This window comes from Lynx rufus, unplaced genomic scaffold (assembly GCF_022079265.1).
Source record: "Lynx rufus isolate CCGP_SWC_20201006 ecotype Redwood Valley unplaced genomic scaffold, mLynRuf1.p SCAF_4, whole genome shotgun sequence".
NCBI classification, from domain to species: domain Eukaryota; kingdom Metazoa; phylum Chordata; class Mammalia; order Carnivora; family Felidae; genus Lynx; species Lynx rufus.
This window is the reverse complement of record NW_025814856.1, coordinates 91,500,562-91,520,613: the sequence shown is the minus strand read 5'-3', so window position 1 is coordinate 91,520,613 and position 20,052 is coordinate 91,500,562. Positions and strand designations below refer to the sequence as shown.

At 37.5% G+C, this 20,052-nt stretch overlaps 1 protein-coding gene across 1 annotated transcript in view; it reads left to right on the top strand.

Moving 5' to 3' along the window:
* ELAPOR2 (endosome-lysosome associated apoptosis and autophagy regulator family member 2) overlaps positions 1 to 20,052 on the top strand; it is a 69,499-nt gene that overhangs the window by 11,771 nt on the left and 37,676 nt on the right. The window contains exons 5-10 of the mRNA XM_047097365.1: positions 965 to 1,117; positions 1,723 to 1,811; positions 11,460 to 11,640; positions 13,521 to 13,649; positions 18,415 to 18,505; positions 19,187 to 19,289. Coding sequence (XP_046953321.1) covers positions 965 to 1,117; positions 1,723 to 1,811; positions 11,460 to 11,640; positions 13,521 to 13,649; positions 18,415 to 18,505; positions 19,187 to 19,289 — 746 coding nt within the window. The remainder of the gene's footprint in view (positions 1 to 964; positions 1,118 to 1,722; positions 1,812 to 11,459; positions 11,641 to 13,520; positions 13,650 to 18,414; positions 18,506 to 19,186; positions 19,290 to 20,052) is intronic.

The window sequence follows — 20,052 nt, the reverse complement described above, 5'->3', positions numbered from 1 at the left end:
ATCACACATCACATTTTAGAGTTAGTTAAAACATTGGCTAAATGTTTGGTTTGGATGTCTGAAGGGCTTATGGGGTAGGATACATGTCTAAAGACCATTTTTTTGGACAAGTTGACTGGTGTTTGTATACCTGTAAACTAAATTTAATCTCTGTGAAAAAATAAGTATGATAACAATTTGGTGTCTTTAAGTAAAATAAAATGATCCTTGTTAATAAGAACCTATTCTTCACTCAACAGATGTCTATTGTGCCAGGCATGGAGCTCACTGGGATATAACAGCTCACAGTTATATCTGTAGAAATAACAATAACATAAACTTCTCTGCCTGACTGTCTCCTAAACCTCTTATGCCTCTCTGAACCAGTCAGGTGTTTTCTGGCCCAGGAGAGAAGCCAATAAACCCTGGAATAGTTCATTCTCCATTAGGGCTACTTTTAATTAAAGCAGTGATTCTCCTTTATTAATGGCTTCTATTTTATTACTTTCTGTACTGGTTCCTGTGACACTAACTCATTAGTCATGGGGACATCTGCTGGCAAAGGCTGGAATTACAAGCCAGAAGAAAAGGCCATTTCCCCTAGGGTCTGTTACGTCTTGCCTGTGACTTAATGATCAGTGGAGGAAAGGGAACAGGTGGCCATAAAGGTCAGAGAAAAGTAGGCTCATAGAGAGCTTAGAGTTAGTGGAATTGTCTTTTTGACGACTCAGTTGATAATTTAGTATACCTCTGTGAAATCTCAATCTCTTGTTTAAGTGTCTGCTCTACTTTGGATGCATAGGATAGTTTCTATCCCAGTTTTTTGCACACGGTAAATACTTCGTTGCTGTTGCATGAATGGGATAAAGGATCCCGGCTCACTATTACTACTTCTTTCACTTCTGGTAGAAGCAGCAAGAAGGTGCTGATCTGCTTGTTGCTCGTGGGTCCTCCCTCCCATGCTCTGGTTTTCATTACCACACAGGGGTGGCATACACATCAGAATGCTTTCCGTGCAAGCCAGGAACCTTCAGCAACAAACCAGGCTCGTTCATCTGCCAAGTCTGTCCCAGAAACACCTACTCTGAGAAAGGAGCCAAAGAATGCATCAAGTGTGAAGAGGAGTCCCAGTTTTCAGGTAGGATTGGTCTTTGCCAGTTAATAGTCTTTGTTCTTTCTCTCTAAAATTATGTTTGTTTACAGTGTAGAGTCATGAGCCAGAAGTCACACATAAAATGTGGGAACGGTGTGCCAGGAACCAAGTGCTAAAGTGAATCAGTATTGAATGGATAAAATACGACTTATTGCCCTTTGTGCATGACTTTTCCATTTGTAATTTTTTCTGTTCTACACCCTACAGGGAATTACTTTGGATATATTTATACTAATCTAAAAAAAATCAGATTGTAATTTTACATGATTTGTTGGCATAGAGATGTACTTAGAAAATTTTAATTTGTTGCAGATTTACAGTGTTCAGATAATAATGGAAGAAATCTAATGTCTTCTTGGAAAAATTATATGTTTCTTGTGTATCATGGAAACATGTATTGCTCCAGGGTAAATAAAAATACAGGCCTTTATTTTCCTTAGGTCTAGCTAGTTCTTCCTAAATTCCTTTAGTGAGGAAGGTTATTTTTAATTTTTAGTTGTCTGCTTTTTTTTTGTTTTGCTTTGATTTTTGCTTTTACTGAGAGTCACAACATACATGACTCATTTCTGAAATGCATTTTTATGTTGCAGAGGAAGGGTCCAGCGAATGTATGGAGCGACCTCCCTGTACCACAAAAGACTATTTCCAGATCCATACTCCATGCGATGAAGAAGGAAAGGTATACAGGCTGTATTCAGTCACCTGCATTCCGTTTTAATCCAACCCTCTTCCCAATTTGAGCAGACTCTACTTTGTTGGTGAGAGACTTAAATGAGTTGATTTGTAACACATGTCTGTAAGTGGTATGGCAGAAGTTTAAAAATGTAGATTTTGAATCCTGGTGTCCTGGCTTTGATTTCACACTATTACTTATTAGTGCTGTGGGCCGGTTACTTGCTCTAAGTCTGGGTTTTTTTTTTTTTTCCATCTATACAATGGGGCTGATTCCTACCTCATAAGGCCACTCAGAGAATGCATGAGATATTCACTTTAAAGTTCTTAGCATAGTGTCTGGCACCTAGTGAGTGCTCAATAAATTACTGCTATTCTTAACAGGAATTTTTTTTTTTTAAAGGATCAGGGGGAGCACAACCTTTAAAACATGTACTATGACTCCCAGGATGGAAGCATCTTATTTGGTTCCTCAGTAGGTTTGATCAATAAAAGCCATGCAGCCATAGGCACATTCAGTTATGGCAGATTATTATGCAATTGCATTTAGAAAACGCAAAGTAATTACCATACAGACGGCACTTAGCCAGAGGAAGAATGCATACATGAACCCTGCAGTTGATGTGCTGTTCTCTTTATTACAGTTAGACTGTATTAGCTTATGTCTCGGAGAAACGGATTCAAGTGGCTGCAATGCAGCATTTTCTTTGTGTTTACATCTTTGAAATAATGACATTAAATTAATTTTTTTTACACATTTATTATAGAGAGAGAGTGCAAGCAGGGGAGAGGGGCAGAGGGAGAGAGAGAGACAAAGAGAGAGAGACAGAGAGAGAGAGATGGGGAGAGAAAATGAGCGGGGCAGGGGGCAGAGAGAGAATCCCTAGCAGGCTTCACACTGTCAGCACAGAGCCCATCGTGGGGCTTGATTCCTTGAACTGCAAAATCATGACCTGAGCCAAAATCAAGAGTCAGACGCTTACCCAACTGAGCCACCCAGGCACCCCTAAATTAGTGGAAAATATTAATAATTATATGTATTATTTTTAATAAGTATATGTATTATTTTTAATAAGGACAGTAACTCAAACAACCCTTAAATTAGAAGGAGTTATAAAGTAATATCTTGATGGCCCTATAATAGTGGCCAAACAAAGGGTATTTCCATTTAGAAAATACATGTAGAGAACTACATGTATGTTGAAAGTAATTTGAAATAATGGTACTTAACTAAATTTTTTAAAACTAAACTTGACTTATTTAAGTAAGGTGAATTGAATTTACTTTATTGTATGTATAGTCATCACTAATTCAGCATTACTGAAGCTTATGTGAATGAGATCCACAAATGGTTCTAGTCTTGGCTATAATGAAAATATTTAAAAGTGCTGTTTTTATTATGTCAACAAGTAGTTTTTTGTGTCAGTGAATACTGTGACAAGATTTAGTTGACCTGGGCCAAAAGGAAGTAAAGCTATACATTAAATGTAGAATGCACGGAACACACACACACATCTGTGCACACATATGCATGCACCCATAGGCATGTTGTGTTGACACATTCACACAAATTACTTTCTTTGTTGAGTCTGGGTAACCCCTGAACATGTTCTCAGTGTAGAACAACACATTGTACTAGCACTCCATAAACCCAGTGAATCTTTAAAAAGTGATTTGAGACTTATTTCAAGATAAAAATGTCTCGCTTCAGAAGTAAACAAAAACCAAAAGGAACTTAATTAACAGGTACAATTAATTAATTAATTAGTGGGGAAACAAAGATTGCACATGTGAATTTGAATTTTTCTTTTTTTTGTTTTTTGTTTCAACATTTTCATTTGTTCTGGTTTCATCTTTTAAAAAGGTATTTTAGGGGCACCTGGGTGGCTCTGTCAGTTATGCATCCAACTCTTGATTTCAACTCACGTCATGATCTCACGGTTCATGAGTTAAAGCCCCTGCATTGGGCTCCCACTGATAGTGTGGAGCCTGCTTGGGATTTTCTCTCTCCCTCTCTCCCTCTACTCCACTTGCACTTGCACACTTGTGCTCTCTCTCTCAAAATAAATATATAAAGTTTTTTAAAAATAGAAAAGGTATTTTACTCTTGCTTGGCTCATCCTGGCGATTTGCTGGTGGTTTAGTGATGTTTTCAGGTCGTTCAATGACTGTGGCTCTTTTTGTCCTGTCGTATTCTCTTTGGTCTTATTTTCCCCTTGTGTGGAGAGGATCCTCAAGGAAAGCAGCTACTGATGTATACAGACTTTTGGACATGATAATTTATATGACGCAGAAATGCCCAGGTTTCTCTATTCATTCTGAAGTTTAGTTATTTGATTGCTTCCTTCCAATATGGAACATTTTTCAGAAATATTTTAATTAGTAACTGAAACCGTTCTAATCCTGATTGAGAGACTCTGATTAACATCATGAAAAATGTGGAATGTCTATTCATTCATTCATTTATTCAGTGAATCTTCACTGAGCACTGGTTATATACAGAGTGCTGGGTGATGAGGGCAGAGCCAGGGACAGGCAGAAGAAGAAGGTAAATGTCTTCCTGGATTGTAGGGCAGTGGTTGTCAACTTTTTTGTGTGCATCAGACTCACCTCGAGGTTCCCATCCCAGATTTTCTGTTTCAGCCGATCTGGGGTGGGACCTGAGAATTTGTATGTATTTTTTAAATTTTATTTACTTTTTTTTAAAGTTTATTTGTTTATTTTTGAGAGGGGCAGAGAGAGAGAGGGAGAGAGAGAATCCCAAGCAGGCTCCACGCTGCCAGCACAGAGCCTGACACTAGGCTCAAACTCCTGAAACCGTGAGACCATTACGTGAGCCGAAACCAAGAGTTGGATGCTCAACTGACTGAGCCACCCAGGTGCCACAAGAGAATTTATATTTCTAAGAAGTTCCCAGGTAATTCTGATTCTTCTGGTCTAGGATCTCAGCAGTTTGAGAACCACTGGTCTGGATTTCAGTGGAACAGAGATAGTCTGTCAAAAAAAAAAACAACAAAAAAAAACTATTATTTCCAATTGTGATTAGTGCTACAGGAAGAGAAGTCTGAGTTTTATGGGGATCTGACCTAGCCTGAGAAGGCTTCAGAACTGTATGAAACCTCAGGCCCAGGTATGGAAGAAGAGCGTTTTGGGAAGAGGAGCAGATTGGTGAAGATCTGATGTAGGAGGGAGCATGGTGTGTCTGAAGAACTAAAGAGATATGAGTGAGACTGGAGTGTGGGGATGTGGGTAGGGGGTTGCATTAGCTGCAGCTAATGGCACAGTTTCATGCCAGAAGAGGGAGGTTTCATAGTGGTGAATTAACTTGAGATTTTTGTGTATGTTTTGTTTTCAAAATGTTCAGAGCCCACTTTTTAAATATATTGAGATATACTCATATGGCTGCATGCAAGCCCATGCACAGATTCATTGCTGGAGATTTGAACTTAAAAACATCTTCACCTTGCTAATGGCCAGGTAGTCATCGAGAGAAGGCATCTTGTAATGTTTAGCAACATATTTGATCCAGCTTCTCTGATCTTCCAATGGCTAAGATAGGGAATTGTGGACTAAATGATCTGGTTAAGAGGATATATGGCTAACTGAGGAACTGTATGTGAACGTCTGACTTAATAAATGGATATCGACTAGGAGTGTAGTTGATATTAACTGGTAGTGTAGTTGGTATCATGTATTGGCTGTAGGAATATAAATTTAGCAAACTAATTATATATATCCTATGTCATACCAAGAAGAATATGAGTACATGTGAGTTATTTTCAACATTTGATTTAAAAATCCTCAACTTACATGAGGATATTAGGGATAAGTGTGTTGAACTGTAAATCAGTAAAGCTGGGGAGAATGACAAAAGTAAAATTTATAGAGACCTCCGTGTGTTTGAACAGTGAGCTCAAATGACCAAGTGTTGGTGCTTATTTGTGTTAAAGTCTCAGATATAAAAGTATTTAGAAAAGAGAAAACATGAACTTGCCAAAAATATTTCAAAGAGAATCCAAACTTTAGAACCTGCCTTACCAAAGAAAAAATGCAACAGAAATTTAATGGGGGAAAAAACTCCCCAAAATATGAAGGGTACTTAGTTTTCAGGTAAGTAGGTACATAGTTGAAAAACAAGTCCCCCACGTGTTTATCCTATCCACAAAGGGTGTCCCAGGTCTGCTTGCAGAAGTTAGAGGGATGAGATGATTTTGTTAGGGAGTCAACCACTTACAGACAAGGCTTAAGCTTTTGTTTATTTTGGGTAACAGAGCTAGATAGAGTAACTTTATTATTATCATTTTTTTGGTCTTTTATCTCAGGGTAAATGGTAGTTCCCTCCCATGCTCTGACCATGGGATGCGATACACATTTCTTCTGAATGGGTTGCAAAGCAAAGTGTCAGTTTTGCTTCCACACTTGGAGATGATTGACAATTCTGTCGATGAAATTAAAAGATACTTTTCAGCATTTGGGGTGAGTGGAAGAGGGCAGGAGCCTCTTGACTCATGTGACTGGGAATTCAACCCAGAGCCAACAGCTTTATTAGGGCGTTTTTCTCTTGATCTTCTCATTGGTATTCTTGGCACAGTTTGCTTTCCTTCGGAGGCAAGCTCATTCCTGTGGTACCAGATGCCTTTTGGCTTCTCCACTATCATCCTCACAGCTTTTGATCAGAGGGAAGCACTGAACAAGTTTCAGAAAAGACTCTTACTGGTCCTGCTTGAATCATGAGCCAACCTCAGACCAGCCATTCTGTCCACTAGTGTGGGATACTCTGTTTGGACAGCTTCGTTCACTGACTGATCCCTGTGGCTGGGCAGCGGGACTGTATAACTCCCTTTTCCTCTCAGTGTCACACAAGTCAGTTCCTAAAGAGGAAAAGATGATATCTCTTACCACACTGAAAAGAGAGTGATTCTGTGAAGTTTCACAGAACTCTTCTGCTCTTAAATAACATGAATAGACTTGGCAAGGTTGTCTTCATATACTGGGAATTGCCACAGAATTTTTTGCATACCTCTCCTGATAGTTTCATCAGTGGTCATAGAAGGTTTGCTAGTGTTTTGGTATCAGTTCACTTTATTGCAAACACAGTTCTTGTAAAGATGACTGTTTCCTTCGCCGGACTCTCAGCTTCCTGTAGACAGAAATGTGTTGCTAATCACTTAAAAAGAAAAAAAATCTCTAAGCCTAGTAGAGTACCTGGAATATAGAAGATAATGAAGCATGTTTTGAATTAATTCATAAATAAGAGAATTAGTAAGTGAATGAATGATTAACACAGTTACAGAGTTGTGTTCTGTCCTTGGCAAAGGGCTCAAAATAATTTTGACAAAATGGGCAGAATCTAAAGTAGAGGGGTCAGGATATTAAACTCTTTGATAGGAAATATGGTTGAAGTTGCTGGTAATATTTTTTCAAGTTGAAGAAAAGACACCATGGGATGGAGGAATTTTGGTCATCTTTCTGACATTTTCTGCTTGTCCCAAAGAGATTTCATCTCTTTGAATATCCACTACATCTCATGTTTCAAATGATGGTGGTGACAATAATGATAGTAATAGAAATGATGGTATTAATAGCAGAAGCATCTGTCATTTACACAATTGCGTGCACACTCTGTGCGTGCATGTGTATTCAAACATTGCCTCTAATTATTTTTCTCAACAGCTATGCAATTTAGACATGTTATACTCAGTTTGTAGATGAGAAAACTGAGGCTTGGTGAAGTTAAAGTAATTTCCGTAAGGTTATAGGTAGCCAGAGCTAGTAAGTTTTAAGGCTGGAATTCTAATCATGTTTGTTTCCAAATCCAATGCTTTTGTATTCTCTTCAAGTATTTTCTTTCTTTCTTTTTTTTTTTTTTTATGTTACAGCAGTTTGTGAACCTGTCTTATCATTATTAGACTGTAGCCACCTTCAGAAAAAAAAAATTTGTCTTATTAATATTTAAATTCCCCACAGTACTTTCTTCCAGTAGGTACTTAATGAAAACTTCCTTAATAGTGAGCTAAAGCATTAGGAGGGAAATCTTAGAAATGAAGAAATAGACTTTTCTGTGTTATTCCATAAGGCAGAATTTGGGCGACTTTATAGAAGGTAAATTCCATTGACACATACTGTTCTCATGTTTTGTCATAGAGGAAACTTGCTGCCAGGGTTAGAAGGGTGCCTGGCAGGACAGGATGTTTTAGAAGGAAGCCTTCTTGAGAGGGGACATTAGACTGTGCAACTTAGTCATCTCTGAGGCTAGGAAATTGGTGGAATTTGTCTAGTATTTTCTTTGCCCTTTAATGAACTTCAGTGTTCTAAGTTATTCCAAATGCTCACTGTCTCTTACGCAGTATTTGTGAATTGTATGGCAAGGGTAAGATGTAGGGGATTAAAAAATAGGGTATAAAGGGATATGGGTTTTATAACTGCCTTCCTTCCTATATGGCTTAAGCAAGTCAAATATAATTGGAAACTCTGTTTCTGAATTAGGATGACGGGAAAAGACCATGGCATTTCCCAGTGATTAAAGAGTTCTAAATCTGTATAAAATAAAATTTCATGATAGTCTTCTTTAAAATATTTTTAACAGCTTTATTGAGATGGAATTCTCATATCACACAATGTATCCATTTAAAGCCTTAGTTCAGTGTTTTTAATATTTTCACCCCAATCTAATTTTAGAACATTTTCTAAAGCCGGAGCTAGAACGTCTGGTACAGTGTTCAATCCCCAGAGTGTCTTCCACATAAAGGAAGAAGAGGACCCAAGCTTGGATGCATTTAGAAAGGGGACAAGGACGTAACCACAAGGGAAAACAGAAAACATTAGAACTTTCACAGATAAGGAATCCAGGTGAATGCTGGTATGTAGTTGGGGAGCTGGGCACATGGTGAGAGCGTGTGTGGATGTTGAAAAAAAATATTTTAAAGGAGACTATCATGAAATTTTACCTGATACAAGTTTAGAGCGTGGCTTTGAGGGAGGGGATGGACACAACTTGGCAGAATGGTGTGGGCATGTTGGAGAGACAAAGTGATGAGGGCTCAGTGTCTCACCCCTGGAAAAGATGGAAGGTTGGAAAAGGCAGGAAGGAGAGTAATAGTCTGCCTAGTTGGGAACATACAAGTTAGAACATCATAGGAGCAGAAGGCAGTGAGGCTGGAGTAGCGGTTGATAGACTTTTAAAGACCATGGAATTTAGCTCTAATTAATTCAGCCAGTCTACCAAGCCCTGGTGCTTCTGTACAGGGACATTTGCAGGAAGAAAGTTGACAACTGTGGACAAATCCAGTCTCAAAATCTGTCTAAATTTAGTCTTCCCAGTCTTGAATTTTATTTTGACATGAGAATTGATACCTCCATGTGTTTCTCTAAAAAGTATTTTATTCCTGCGTAATATAAATATAGTCAGACACTATAGATCTTCTCTAATCTTACTGCCCGTTTGATAAGTTTTGTTTTATGAGGGTTTTTTTTTTTTATAAAATGTTTCATGATTTTGTCTCAACTTGCCAAAGAATGAGTTGATTGTTGGTTTTTTACCTGTGCTGTGAGCCATCTGGCACTCGGTATCATTTATATTAATTATTATCTTTCCCCAGTCAGCTCCACTTGAGAGCATCTGTCCCCATTAGAAAGGGAGGCACAGAATCAATCTGCCATGTGAAGCAAGAGGCTTTGTGAACAAAACTTTTCCTATAGAGCATTCGAAATTTGGCTTCTAAATGTTTACATTTAAAGATAGTGCACATTTTCTCATTTTTAAACATTTACTATGCTTGGATTGAAATGCAGGTGGTCAGCTGACTTGGTCAAAAATATATTTGCGTATTTTACTATTTTTACCCTAACCCAACTGGCTCTTCTTGACTAGTGTTACTTTACTGTTAACTAGCTGTGTCTAATTCTTGGGCCAGTTGTTTCACGGTTCTTATCCACAGCTTCCTCATTTATGAACTTGAGGATAATAATACTGACCTCCCAAAGTGGGGGGGAGGATTACGAGGTGAGCCCCCAAAATCAGTGCGAATGCTCAGGTTAGCACCGCCCCACCCCTCCTCTCACGTGGGACCCACCTATTTTCAACAGTGCGGTAGGTCATACCTAACGTGATGGAATTGTAATGAATGTCCAAATAGGTCAGCGAATTTGTGAATTGATTGGGTTGAAAATTTGTTTTCTGTACATGCTGAGCCAGAATTTGAAAAAGACCATCCCCCAATATAATGATGTTTCATTTGCTTATATTCTCAGAATTTTAGACTCCCTCTTTTTTCAGGGGAGTGGAGAACCCCTGTGGGATACAGGATCTAGTTTATTATTTTAGCTGTTGAGGAAGCTTCAGCAGGAGCGGCCATCATTTTACAGATGGGAAGAGGGAGGCATATGGGTGCAGTGGCTGGTTAAACTGTATCATGATGTGGGCCATAAAATGAATGCAGGAAGAGAGAGTTGTAAAAGGAAAAACATGTTATTTATAGTTCTGTTGAGACAGCTACCTTTTAAACCTTTTTCTTAAGCGTCCTGCTTCAGATCAGGTAATTTGCTCTTCCGTAAGAGAATACTTGAGAATAAAACTGAGTAGTCTAAAGGATATGCTATATAATTTTTTATTAACTGGAAATAACCATAGACAAGTACCTTTAATTTTGTTTCTCCAGCTTCAGTATTAGACTTATTATTGCAAAAATTGTTTTAAAGGAGAAAGATTCACTGGATTATATACCTATTGAAGGAAACTGAGTCTCTTTTTAAAAACTATAGTTATGAAAGAAATGATTTTTCTCTTTGCATTTAGAATACCTTTTTTTCCCCTTTACCGAGCATATTGATTTTGTTTGTGAATGGGTAACCCATTTAATATTTCTGGTTTCAAAATGAGAGTAATTTTATAATCATAACTTTCTGGGTTTGGCTGAGTTACAGCTATTTTGTTGTATTTTGTGCTGTGTAAGGGTGAATGTATGTGTGAGAGAGAATATGAGAGGATGAGGTCTAAAAGATTACTGTCTGTTAAAGTAGAGGCTGTGTTAGCCATAATGTTAGAAGTACCTGTAACAGGGCCCAGAATTAGAAATATTTTAGGTAATGGCTCTTGAAGATTAACATCAGGTAGACAAAGATTCAGAGAGCAATCACATGTATTTGTGAAATGCCATAGTCTTCTTAAAAAGATGAATCTGTTCTTTTGTGATCACGTTGTGCTAAGCCTGGTGTTATGTGCTGGGGGGTGAGGGAAAGGAAGAGGGTGGTGGAGATCTCCAAATGAGAAAAGTAGTGTCTGAATAGAAACATATGTTGGTTATGGAATAGAGTGAATGAGTAGCTAGAAGAGTAAGGGTTATACTCATGTGTCTATATTTTAAAGAGGAATTCCACAATGAGGAACTTGCTGTATGAATGAGATAAGGCCACCTGTAGCTCATAGTGAAAACATTTGGAAGTAACAGTCATTCTCCCACCAAAGGTTTTTCTTGTCTCATTTTGTTACTAATGTTTTAGATTCTTTTCAGCTGGCCCTTCTATCACTGTGTGACTCTTCCTCGGCTTTATGTTTAACACTTTTTGTTATTGGAAATTTAAAGGAAAGATACAATTTTATATCACCTGCAAGTTTTGTTTTGTTTTGTTCCCTACCTCCCCCTTTCCCCCCTCCCAGACACAAATTATGTACAAGTGGATAGAGCCCAAAATCTGCCGGGAGGATGTCACGGATGCTATTAGGTTGCCCCCTTCTGGAGAGAAGAAGGATTGTCCACCTTGCAACCCTGGCTTTTATAACAATGGATCATCTTCTTGCCATCCCTGCCCTCCTGGAACATTTTCGGATGGAACAAAAGGTAGGATGCCAATTGGTCAAAGAATTGGACCTTTAGCCAAATAATCTTGCTGGACTATTGTGACCTTGTTAACTGTTTTTATGGAAGACTTATAAAACATACTTATCTCAGGAGAGTTGAGAAATATTATAATGAATTAGGAGATGAGGTCTTCTTTAGCATACCAAGGATAGCTTTCTAGGGGCATCTTGTGTAATATGTGTAATATTCTCTTAATGGGATGACTCTTCCTTTGATATTGATAAAAAAATTCCACCATATTAACTGATTAAGGATAAGCACTCATTTTTTTTGGTGAGAGTGTACACATATGTGAATGCAAGCATAAAATATAGCCTCCTCTAATTTACATTTTGTGCTATAATAATAGCAAAAATTGCTTGATCACATGGCAGTGAAAATAGTCTATGTTATTTCAGAGTGTACAGTTGGGAAAGTTTTAGTGTATATCAAATAATTTAGAAAGTAGTATACAGAGTTTGTTTTAATTTTCATAGACAAAAATTAAAATGCATTTCAGTTATAGCCATCTCACTTGAATATAGCCATGCCATATATTTACTATCTAGAGCCTGTGATAGACAGCATAAGAAGGACTCAGGAGTCTAATTGACTTCATTTTGAATCCACATCCTATAGGTGACATTTAGTATGATTGATCTAAGTTACTTAAACCTTTTTTTTTAAGTTTACTTATTTTGAGAGATAGAGAAAGCACAAGTGGGGAAGGAGTAGAGAGCGAGAGAGAGGGAGAATCCCAAGCAGGCTCTGTACCAGCAGCACAGAGCCCATCACAGGGCTCAAACTCAGGGACCGTGAGATCATGACCTGAGCTGAAATCTAGAGTTGGACACTTAACGGACTGAGCCATCCAGGCACCCCAGTTACTTAACCCTTTTGAACCTCAATTTTCCCATCTGTAAAATTGTGGATAATAATATCTAGCTCATTATCACTGACCAGGTTATGTAAAAATCTGTCCTATAGTAGTACTTTGGTATCAAGAAGTGTTTGCTCAGTAAATATTTCTCTCTACTGATGTGATTAATGCAAAGTGTGCTGGGCAAATTCGGAAATGGTTGGGAAGGATCCTTCCATTTCATTGTTGCAGATGTTAATTTAAATCAGGTTTATTTATAAACCTGCCTCTTTCCATATCTCTCAACAACTATAATCAGTTTTCAACATAGTGAGTATTTTGAATTTCAAGTAATCAGTCCATAATTACATGGTATAATACTCTGTTAAGTTTAATAAACAATAGGAAAGTTGAAATATTTCCTTGCTTGCAAGGTAGATGGAACTGATTCTAAGGTCACATATAAGATAACTAGTTTCAGATTACCCTTCTTGTGGAGGGTGATTTGATATTATCAGTTACTCCCAGATTTAAGGAAAAAGTAATTTTAAAATATTTCATATTTATCCTTTTCCTTTTTTCATGCGAGTCAAATGTATAGGGTAAACTATATGCAGAAATATTTTTTGTTGCAGATTTCTTTGGCAAAGTTATTCTTTTTTTTTAATGTTTATTTATTTTTGGGAGAGAGAGAGAGAGCACACACAGGGGAGGAACAGAAAGAGAGGGAGACACAGAATCCGAAGCAGGCTCCAGGCTCCATGCTGTCAGCACAGAGCCTGACGTGGAGCTCGAACTCATGAACAGTGAGATCATGACCTGAGCTGAAGTTGGATGCTTAACTCACTCAGCCACCCACGCGCCCCTAGAAAAAGTTATTAATTCTTAAGGGAATTGGCGCTCTAGTATCTCTCCTTCCCACTTCCCTTTTTGCTAATTAAAGTTTAGTAGTCCTTAGAGGAAGAGGAAGATGTCCAGATGTGGTTTAATTGTAATTGTTTATTTCACCTGTCTCTTGTAGAATGTAGGCCGTGTCCCGCTGGAATGGAGCCTGCGCTTGGGTTTGAATACAAATGGTGGAATGTCCTTCCTGGCAACATGAAAACTTCCTGCTTTAATGTTGGGAATTCAAAGTGTGATGGAATGAATGGTGAGTTCAGAATTCACCTACCTAATGAATGTATTTGAGTAATAGAGACTCTTGGACCCAGGTCTCTAAGAAACATACCATATATGGGTATGAGGAACCTCAATCTTATCAGTTAGCTATGTGTCTGTCTTCCAGCCCTCACATCAAAATAGTAAATGTGGTGTCAGAACCAGTTGACTTTTCTGTAAGAATATGAACTATTTTGCATTTTTTGGAGTCAGTTTTGAAGTAGATACTGATGATCATAATTTATGGTTATAAATACCAGAATAAGATCACTGAGGGATATAATAAAACTTATGTCATTTGCCATTTTGAAGAGTAGTATGACAGTATTTCTGCCAGGATTTGTTGAGTTTGGCTCAGCGCTGAGCTGTATTGAGAGGTGAAATCATCTCTAATTCCCCTTCCCTGTGAAATCTGTGACTGTGTGTACAAAATATGTATGAACCCTACTTATTGAAAACTTGCAAGTGTGACAGAATACTATGTAAGATGGTGGCTAAATTTTATTTGTTCTACAATTTTAAGACCCGAGAGAGGCTAGCACCTATTTGTTCTGCAATATTTGCTGGTTGAATGAGTGACAGTATCTATGTGTGTATTTTTTAAAGTGTTTGTTTATTTTTGAAAGAGAACACAGGCGGGGGAGGGCAGAGAGAGAGATAATGGGACACAAGATCTGAAGTGGGCTCTGTGCTGACAGCAGTGAGCCCTGTCTGGAGCTTGAACTCAAAAACCATGAGATCATGACCTGAGCCAAAGTCAGATGCTCAACTGACTAAGCCACCCAGGTGCCCCACCTGTGTTTATTTTTGAACTTGATGCTCGGAGTAGGTGTCACAAGTAATAGAGTTTTACACCAAAATACATCCTTTTACTTTTATCATCTCATTAGAAATTTTTATGAGCTCACTTTTTCTCCATTTTATATTTTGTCTTAAAAAAGTTCTTTATAGTTGCATCTGTTTTAAATCAGTACCTATCTGCAATAAATAAACTTGGGATGTGGGAAGTGAGGTGAATACATGAACACAAAGATTGAAAAGCCGTAGGTCTTTGAATAATGTTGGTTAAGCATGAGTGAGAGTGGGAAAGAAAAAGCCTTAATATATATTAAACATTATGAAATTCTTTATTGACTACTAATCCCATTTCTAGGAAATTATCCTAAGAAGAAGAAACGATAGAGTAGTTATTACCTGACCATGAAGGTGTATGTTGATCCTGGATTGAATTCTAAGTTGAGGAAGTTAAGACCTATGGAGGAAAAATAAGATGGAAAGGCCAGGGAATTGAATGATTTCATGAAAGCATTGATAGGGGTGTGTGTGTGTGTGTGTGTGTGTGTGTGTGTGTGTGTGTGCACGCGCGTGCACGTGTGTGTGTGTGTGTTCATTTGTAAAGATCTTCTGGAACATTTAAAAAATTTTTTTAATGTTTTTTATTTATTTTTGAGAGAGACAGAATACAAGTGGGGAAAGGGCAGAGAGTGAGGGAGACACAGAATCCGAAGCAGCCTCCAGTCTCTGAGCTGTCAGTCAGCTCAGAGCCCGACATGGGGCTTGAACCAGTGAACCGCGAGATCATGACCTGAGCTGAAGTTGGACGCTTAACCGACTGAGCCACCCAGGCAACCCTATCTGGAACTTTTATTTGATCTTTTAGAGAATTTAGTCTAACTCTCATGACACTACTTGATAGCCACTTATTCTCTCCTTTACTTAGAGGCTAAAATTTATATTTTTCCTAATTTTCAGGAATATTCAGCTATTAATTTGAGAAATAGACATCTCTGCCGTATTAGTATGTGATATTAGAATAGCAAATAGTAATGTGAAAAATACAATACAAAAATAAAGATGAAAAGGTGATGTGTATTTTTGTGTCTGGACAGTTCAATATCAATCTTTGAGAGGAGTAGCATTGAAAAGAATGGGGACCTAAGTGAGAGGCCCAGGAACAGCCTGTTTCATGAGGTAGTCACCTAGTCATGGGGTTCACATAGATGTGCTTTGACCAGCTTGATTGTGTGATTTGGAGTACTTTGAGATTCATGTCTTGTCAGTCTGAGTTTTACACAGTCGTAGAAGAGATAATGCAGAAGTAAATCTTCATGTATTGGAAGTTTGTCTAAGAGTTACCTATAATTGGAGACAAGTTACTGTTTATCCATGAAGGTGTTCATAGAGCATTTTCTGTGGTAACAGAATTTGAAATGGTCAATCCGGCGATAGATGATGTTTATGAAAGTTATGCTGTACTAATCAGATGTTATTACAGATGTTATACAAGCATTAAAAGCATTACTAAGCAGATGTTATACAAGCATTAAAAATGGCAGTCATACGGAAAACACTTTGACACTGTTTCAAGAATTTTGAATGTTCCTATTCTCCAACCCATTAATTCTATTTCTGAGAATTTATATGAGGGAAACATTGTGAAGATGAGAAGAGAGAAATTATGGAAAAATACGTTAACTTTAGTGTTACTTAGGAGAAAAACTAAATTTTCAACAATGGGATATAATTAAATAAAATTATGTTGTAAGCATACCATATATTATTGAATCATTAAAATTAGATGGGGCAATGTTTTTAATATAATAATAGAAAAATCAGAAGACATTGCTAATGAAAAAAATCAGAAAATAGAGTAAATAGTAAAATCTAAGGTCTATTTAAAGTGTGTACTAGAAAAATGATTGAAAAGAAATACATTGAAATGTTAAGAGGCCATCACTTGGAAGTGGGAAGTTTCAAGGAAGTATGAATTGTTTCATTTTTTTCGTTTAGTTTTATTTTATTTATTTATTTAAAATGTTTATTTTATTTTATTAAAAAAATTTTTTTAACGCTTATTTATTTTTGAGACAGGGACAGAGCATGAACGGGGGAGGGCCAGAGAGAGAGGGAGACAGAATCTGAAACAGGCTCCAGGCTCTGAGCAGTCAGCACAGAGCCCAACGCGGGGCTCGAACTCACGGACCACGAGATGGTGACCTGAGCCGAAGTGGGACGCTTAACCCACTGAGCCACCCAGGCGCCCCTGTTTGTTTATTTTGATAGAAAGCATGCAAATGCGAGTGGGAGCAGGAGGCAGAGAGAAGAGAGAGAGAATCCCAAGCAGGTTCTGTGCTGTCAGCATGGAGCCTGAGGTGGGACTCAATTTTCTAAACCGTGAGATCGTGACCTGAGCTTCAATCAAGAGTCAGATGCTTAACTGACTGAGCTACCCAGTGTCCCATAGTTTTACCATATTTAATAAACATTCCTCCTTGGCACACATTGCTTTCCAAGTCACGGTAACAACACAGAATACTGGGTTAAAAATATATTTATTTGACCTAGTAATTCTTTTACTGAGATTCTTTTCTAGACAAATACAGAAAAACTTTACCAAAAATAGGTTTAGTATTATAGTGTCATTTATACTAGCTAAAAGGTAAAAACAACCCAAATGGTTAAATTGGATGTGTGGTCAAAAGGAGGTAAGTCCAGGGGAACCTGGGTGGCTCACTTGGTTAAGCATCTGACTCTTGACTTCAGCTCAGGTCATGATCTCACAGTTTGTGGTTTTGAGCCTCATGTTGAGGCTGAAACTTTGTCTCTGCCTCTCTCTCTCTCTCTCTCTCTCTCTCTGTCTTTCAAAATAAATAAATAAACTTAAAAAAAAACAAGGAGATAAATCAAGTATGTGATTTGGTAAATTATAGATATTAATTATATCTGTCTCATGATAAACTATTAATTCAGTCATAAATATGTTGGTAAAGTATATGGATAAAATGCATATGCAGTAATGTTACCATATAAAACCATGGCACAAAATGTTATCAACAGTAAGAGCTCAGTGATGTAAAAATGTGTGCATCAAAAGATAGTGAAAAGAAACTCCTCAGAATGTTAACACTGGTTTTATTTATTTTATTAAAAGTACATTTAATTTTCATTTCTCAATTTTTCTGTGGCTTTCAAAATTTTATAATAAATATAAATAGAATTTCTGAAAACAAGTAAATAATGGTGTGTGTGGGGATGCTTCTCCTTTCCTTATGTAAGGGGCCCCTTTCAGCCTATAGTATATTGATTGTTTCTGTGCAGAGGACAGACCTTCCATCACCTTCTATGTGCAGCTGCAACTATACTGTTGACAGTAGTTAGCATGCGCCTTTCTCTCTTTTATTCTCCTGACTCCTCAGTGAGTGTAGACCAAGTCTTGTCTTTCTACCCCTACTGCATGGTTCCTGGCACTCAGTGCATGCCACTTGAGTAAAGAAATAAGTGAATGAAGGCAGAACAGGAGTTTTAAATTAGGGAACAATAATATAGCAAACTATAAGAAAGAACGCTAGACCCCGAATCTTCATTAAGTAATTTGACATTTTTAGTTTCCGTTGGTTACCTGAAGAATAAGATTTTCCATCTCAATTTATTAGAATGGATAAAGACCATCTGTTTTAGTTAAAAAAAAAAAAAAGCCTAATTGAGAAAACTTGTTAGTTTTCTCATTGAATAGCTTCGGTGCAAAAGTATGTATTACTTGATTCTTCCTGAGGAATCATATAGAATGTCTATTGATATTTAGGAGTCTACCTCTGCATGTAATTTGCTACTGCAATGTAAAAATAGGGAATTTTGGGGGAGTATTTCTAACTTTGAACGTAAGCACCAGTAGTCCGTTTTTTAAACCTTATTTAAAAAGGTTGTTGGAAATCATTAACGGAATTTTTACTGATAAAGATGCCTTATCTCATTTCCAGGTTGGGAGGTGGCTGGAGATCATATCCAGAGTGGGGCTGGAGGTTCGGATAATGATTACCTGATCTTAAACTTGCATATCCCAGGATTTAAGTAAGGAAAACCAATTCTGATTCCCTTCTGTAAGAATCCTCATGCCTGCTTCCCTCTAGAAATAGTTGAAGTATGACTGCCTTCATAACATATACTTACATTGTGACGGACTTAGCAAGTAACAGGTTGTTATAGGATAATGTATTACATTTAAGAATATCTGTAAAATTGGTGATTGAGAAATTATAACTGTTAGTTGTATATTACTTAGATGAAGCTCAAAGCTTTTAACACTAATTCTGTCCAAATGTTACAATGACCATGATTCTTGGATGCTTAATGAAGAGGTCTTAGTCCAAGTAGTTTATGGGAGTATCCTTTGGTTTATATGTTTATTTTTCTCTCAGTTTTCTCTGTAAAGTAGTATGTTATAACTCTTTAAATCCCATTTGGGTTTAGTTCCCCATGTTGAAGCTTCCTAGTAAGGCATCTTTTTCCTGCTTTAGAATGGATGGTAGTATTTATAGTAGGAGATTCAAGCACATTAACATGGTTGTGTAGACTACTGGAATGGTATGGGTGTGCAGAGATTGAGTGAGGAAGAAGTTGTGGCTGGAGGCAGCCATTGATTAGGAGAAGAGATGAGCATTGCTTTCAGCTTAATAGAAAAAGTGACTTAGTTTTGTTCCATATTGTATTTACAAAATACTATAAATATTGTAATTTTAATCTGTCAACTAGACCACCAACATCTATGACTGGAGCTATGGGTTCTGAACTTGGAAGAATAACATTTGTCTTTGAGACCCTCTGTTCGGCTGACTGTGTTCTGTATTTCATGGTGGTAAGTGAAAGAGAGGCTTTCAAAGGCGGGTTTCTAAGCTTAGCGTTTTCTTTCAAGTGTCAATTCATTTATGCAAGTTGGGATAAGAATTCCATTTTCCTTCCTATTCTTAGGCCCTTCCAAAAAATTAAAAAATACCTAGGGGCACCTGAGTGGCTCAGTCGGTTGAGCTTCTGACTTCTGACTTCCACTCAGGTCATGATCTCACGGTTCCTGAGTTCCAGCCCTGCGTTGAGCTCTGTGCTGACAACCCAGACCCTGGAGCCTGCTTCGGATTCTGTGTCTTCCTCTCTCTCTGCCCCTCCCCTACTCACACTCTGTCTCTCTCAAAAGTAAATTAACATTAAAAAATTTTTTTAAAAAATGTCTAAAGAAGTCACTAAGAAATGTGCAATGTAACCCACAAAGAAAGCTTGTGTTCTTCATGGGAAAGACTGAGTGAGTGGGCTTGGGCAATTGACGGAAGTCAGGAAATATTAATCTGGTAAAAATTCCTTCCTAAAAATATGCCACCAGCACAATGAAAAATTCGTCTCTAATAACCATTCAGTACTTCAAACCATCAGGAGGGAAAAACCTGTATTAATGAAGTGAAGGTAGAATATAATGGGAGTGTAAGGCATCAAGAAGAAAGAAAACTCTTCATTGTTAAGTTTAATAAATGTAGACAAAGGACTTTACTCTGTGCATGTTCTAATTTCACCTACTTTTTCTTGATGCCCATATATTTCAAGTCTTAGGTTGATAAAAGTAGCAACACAAA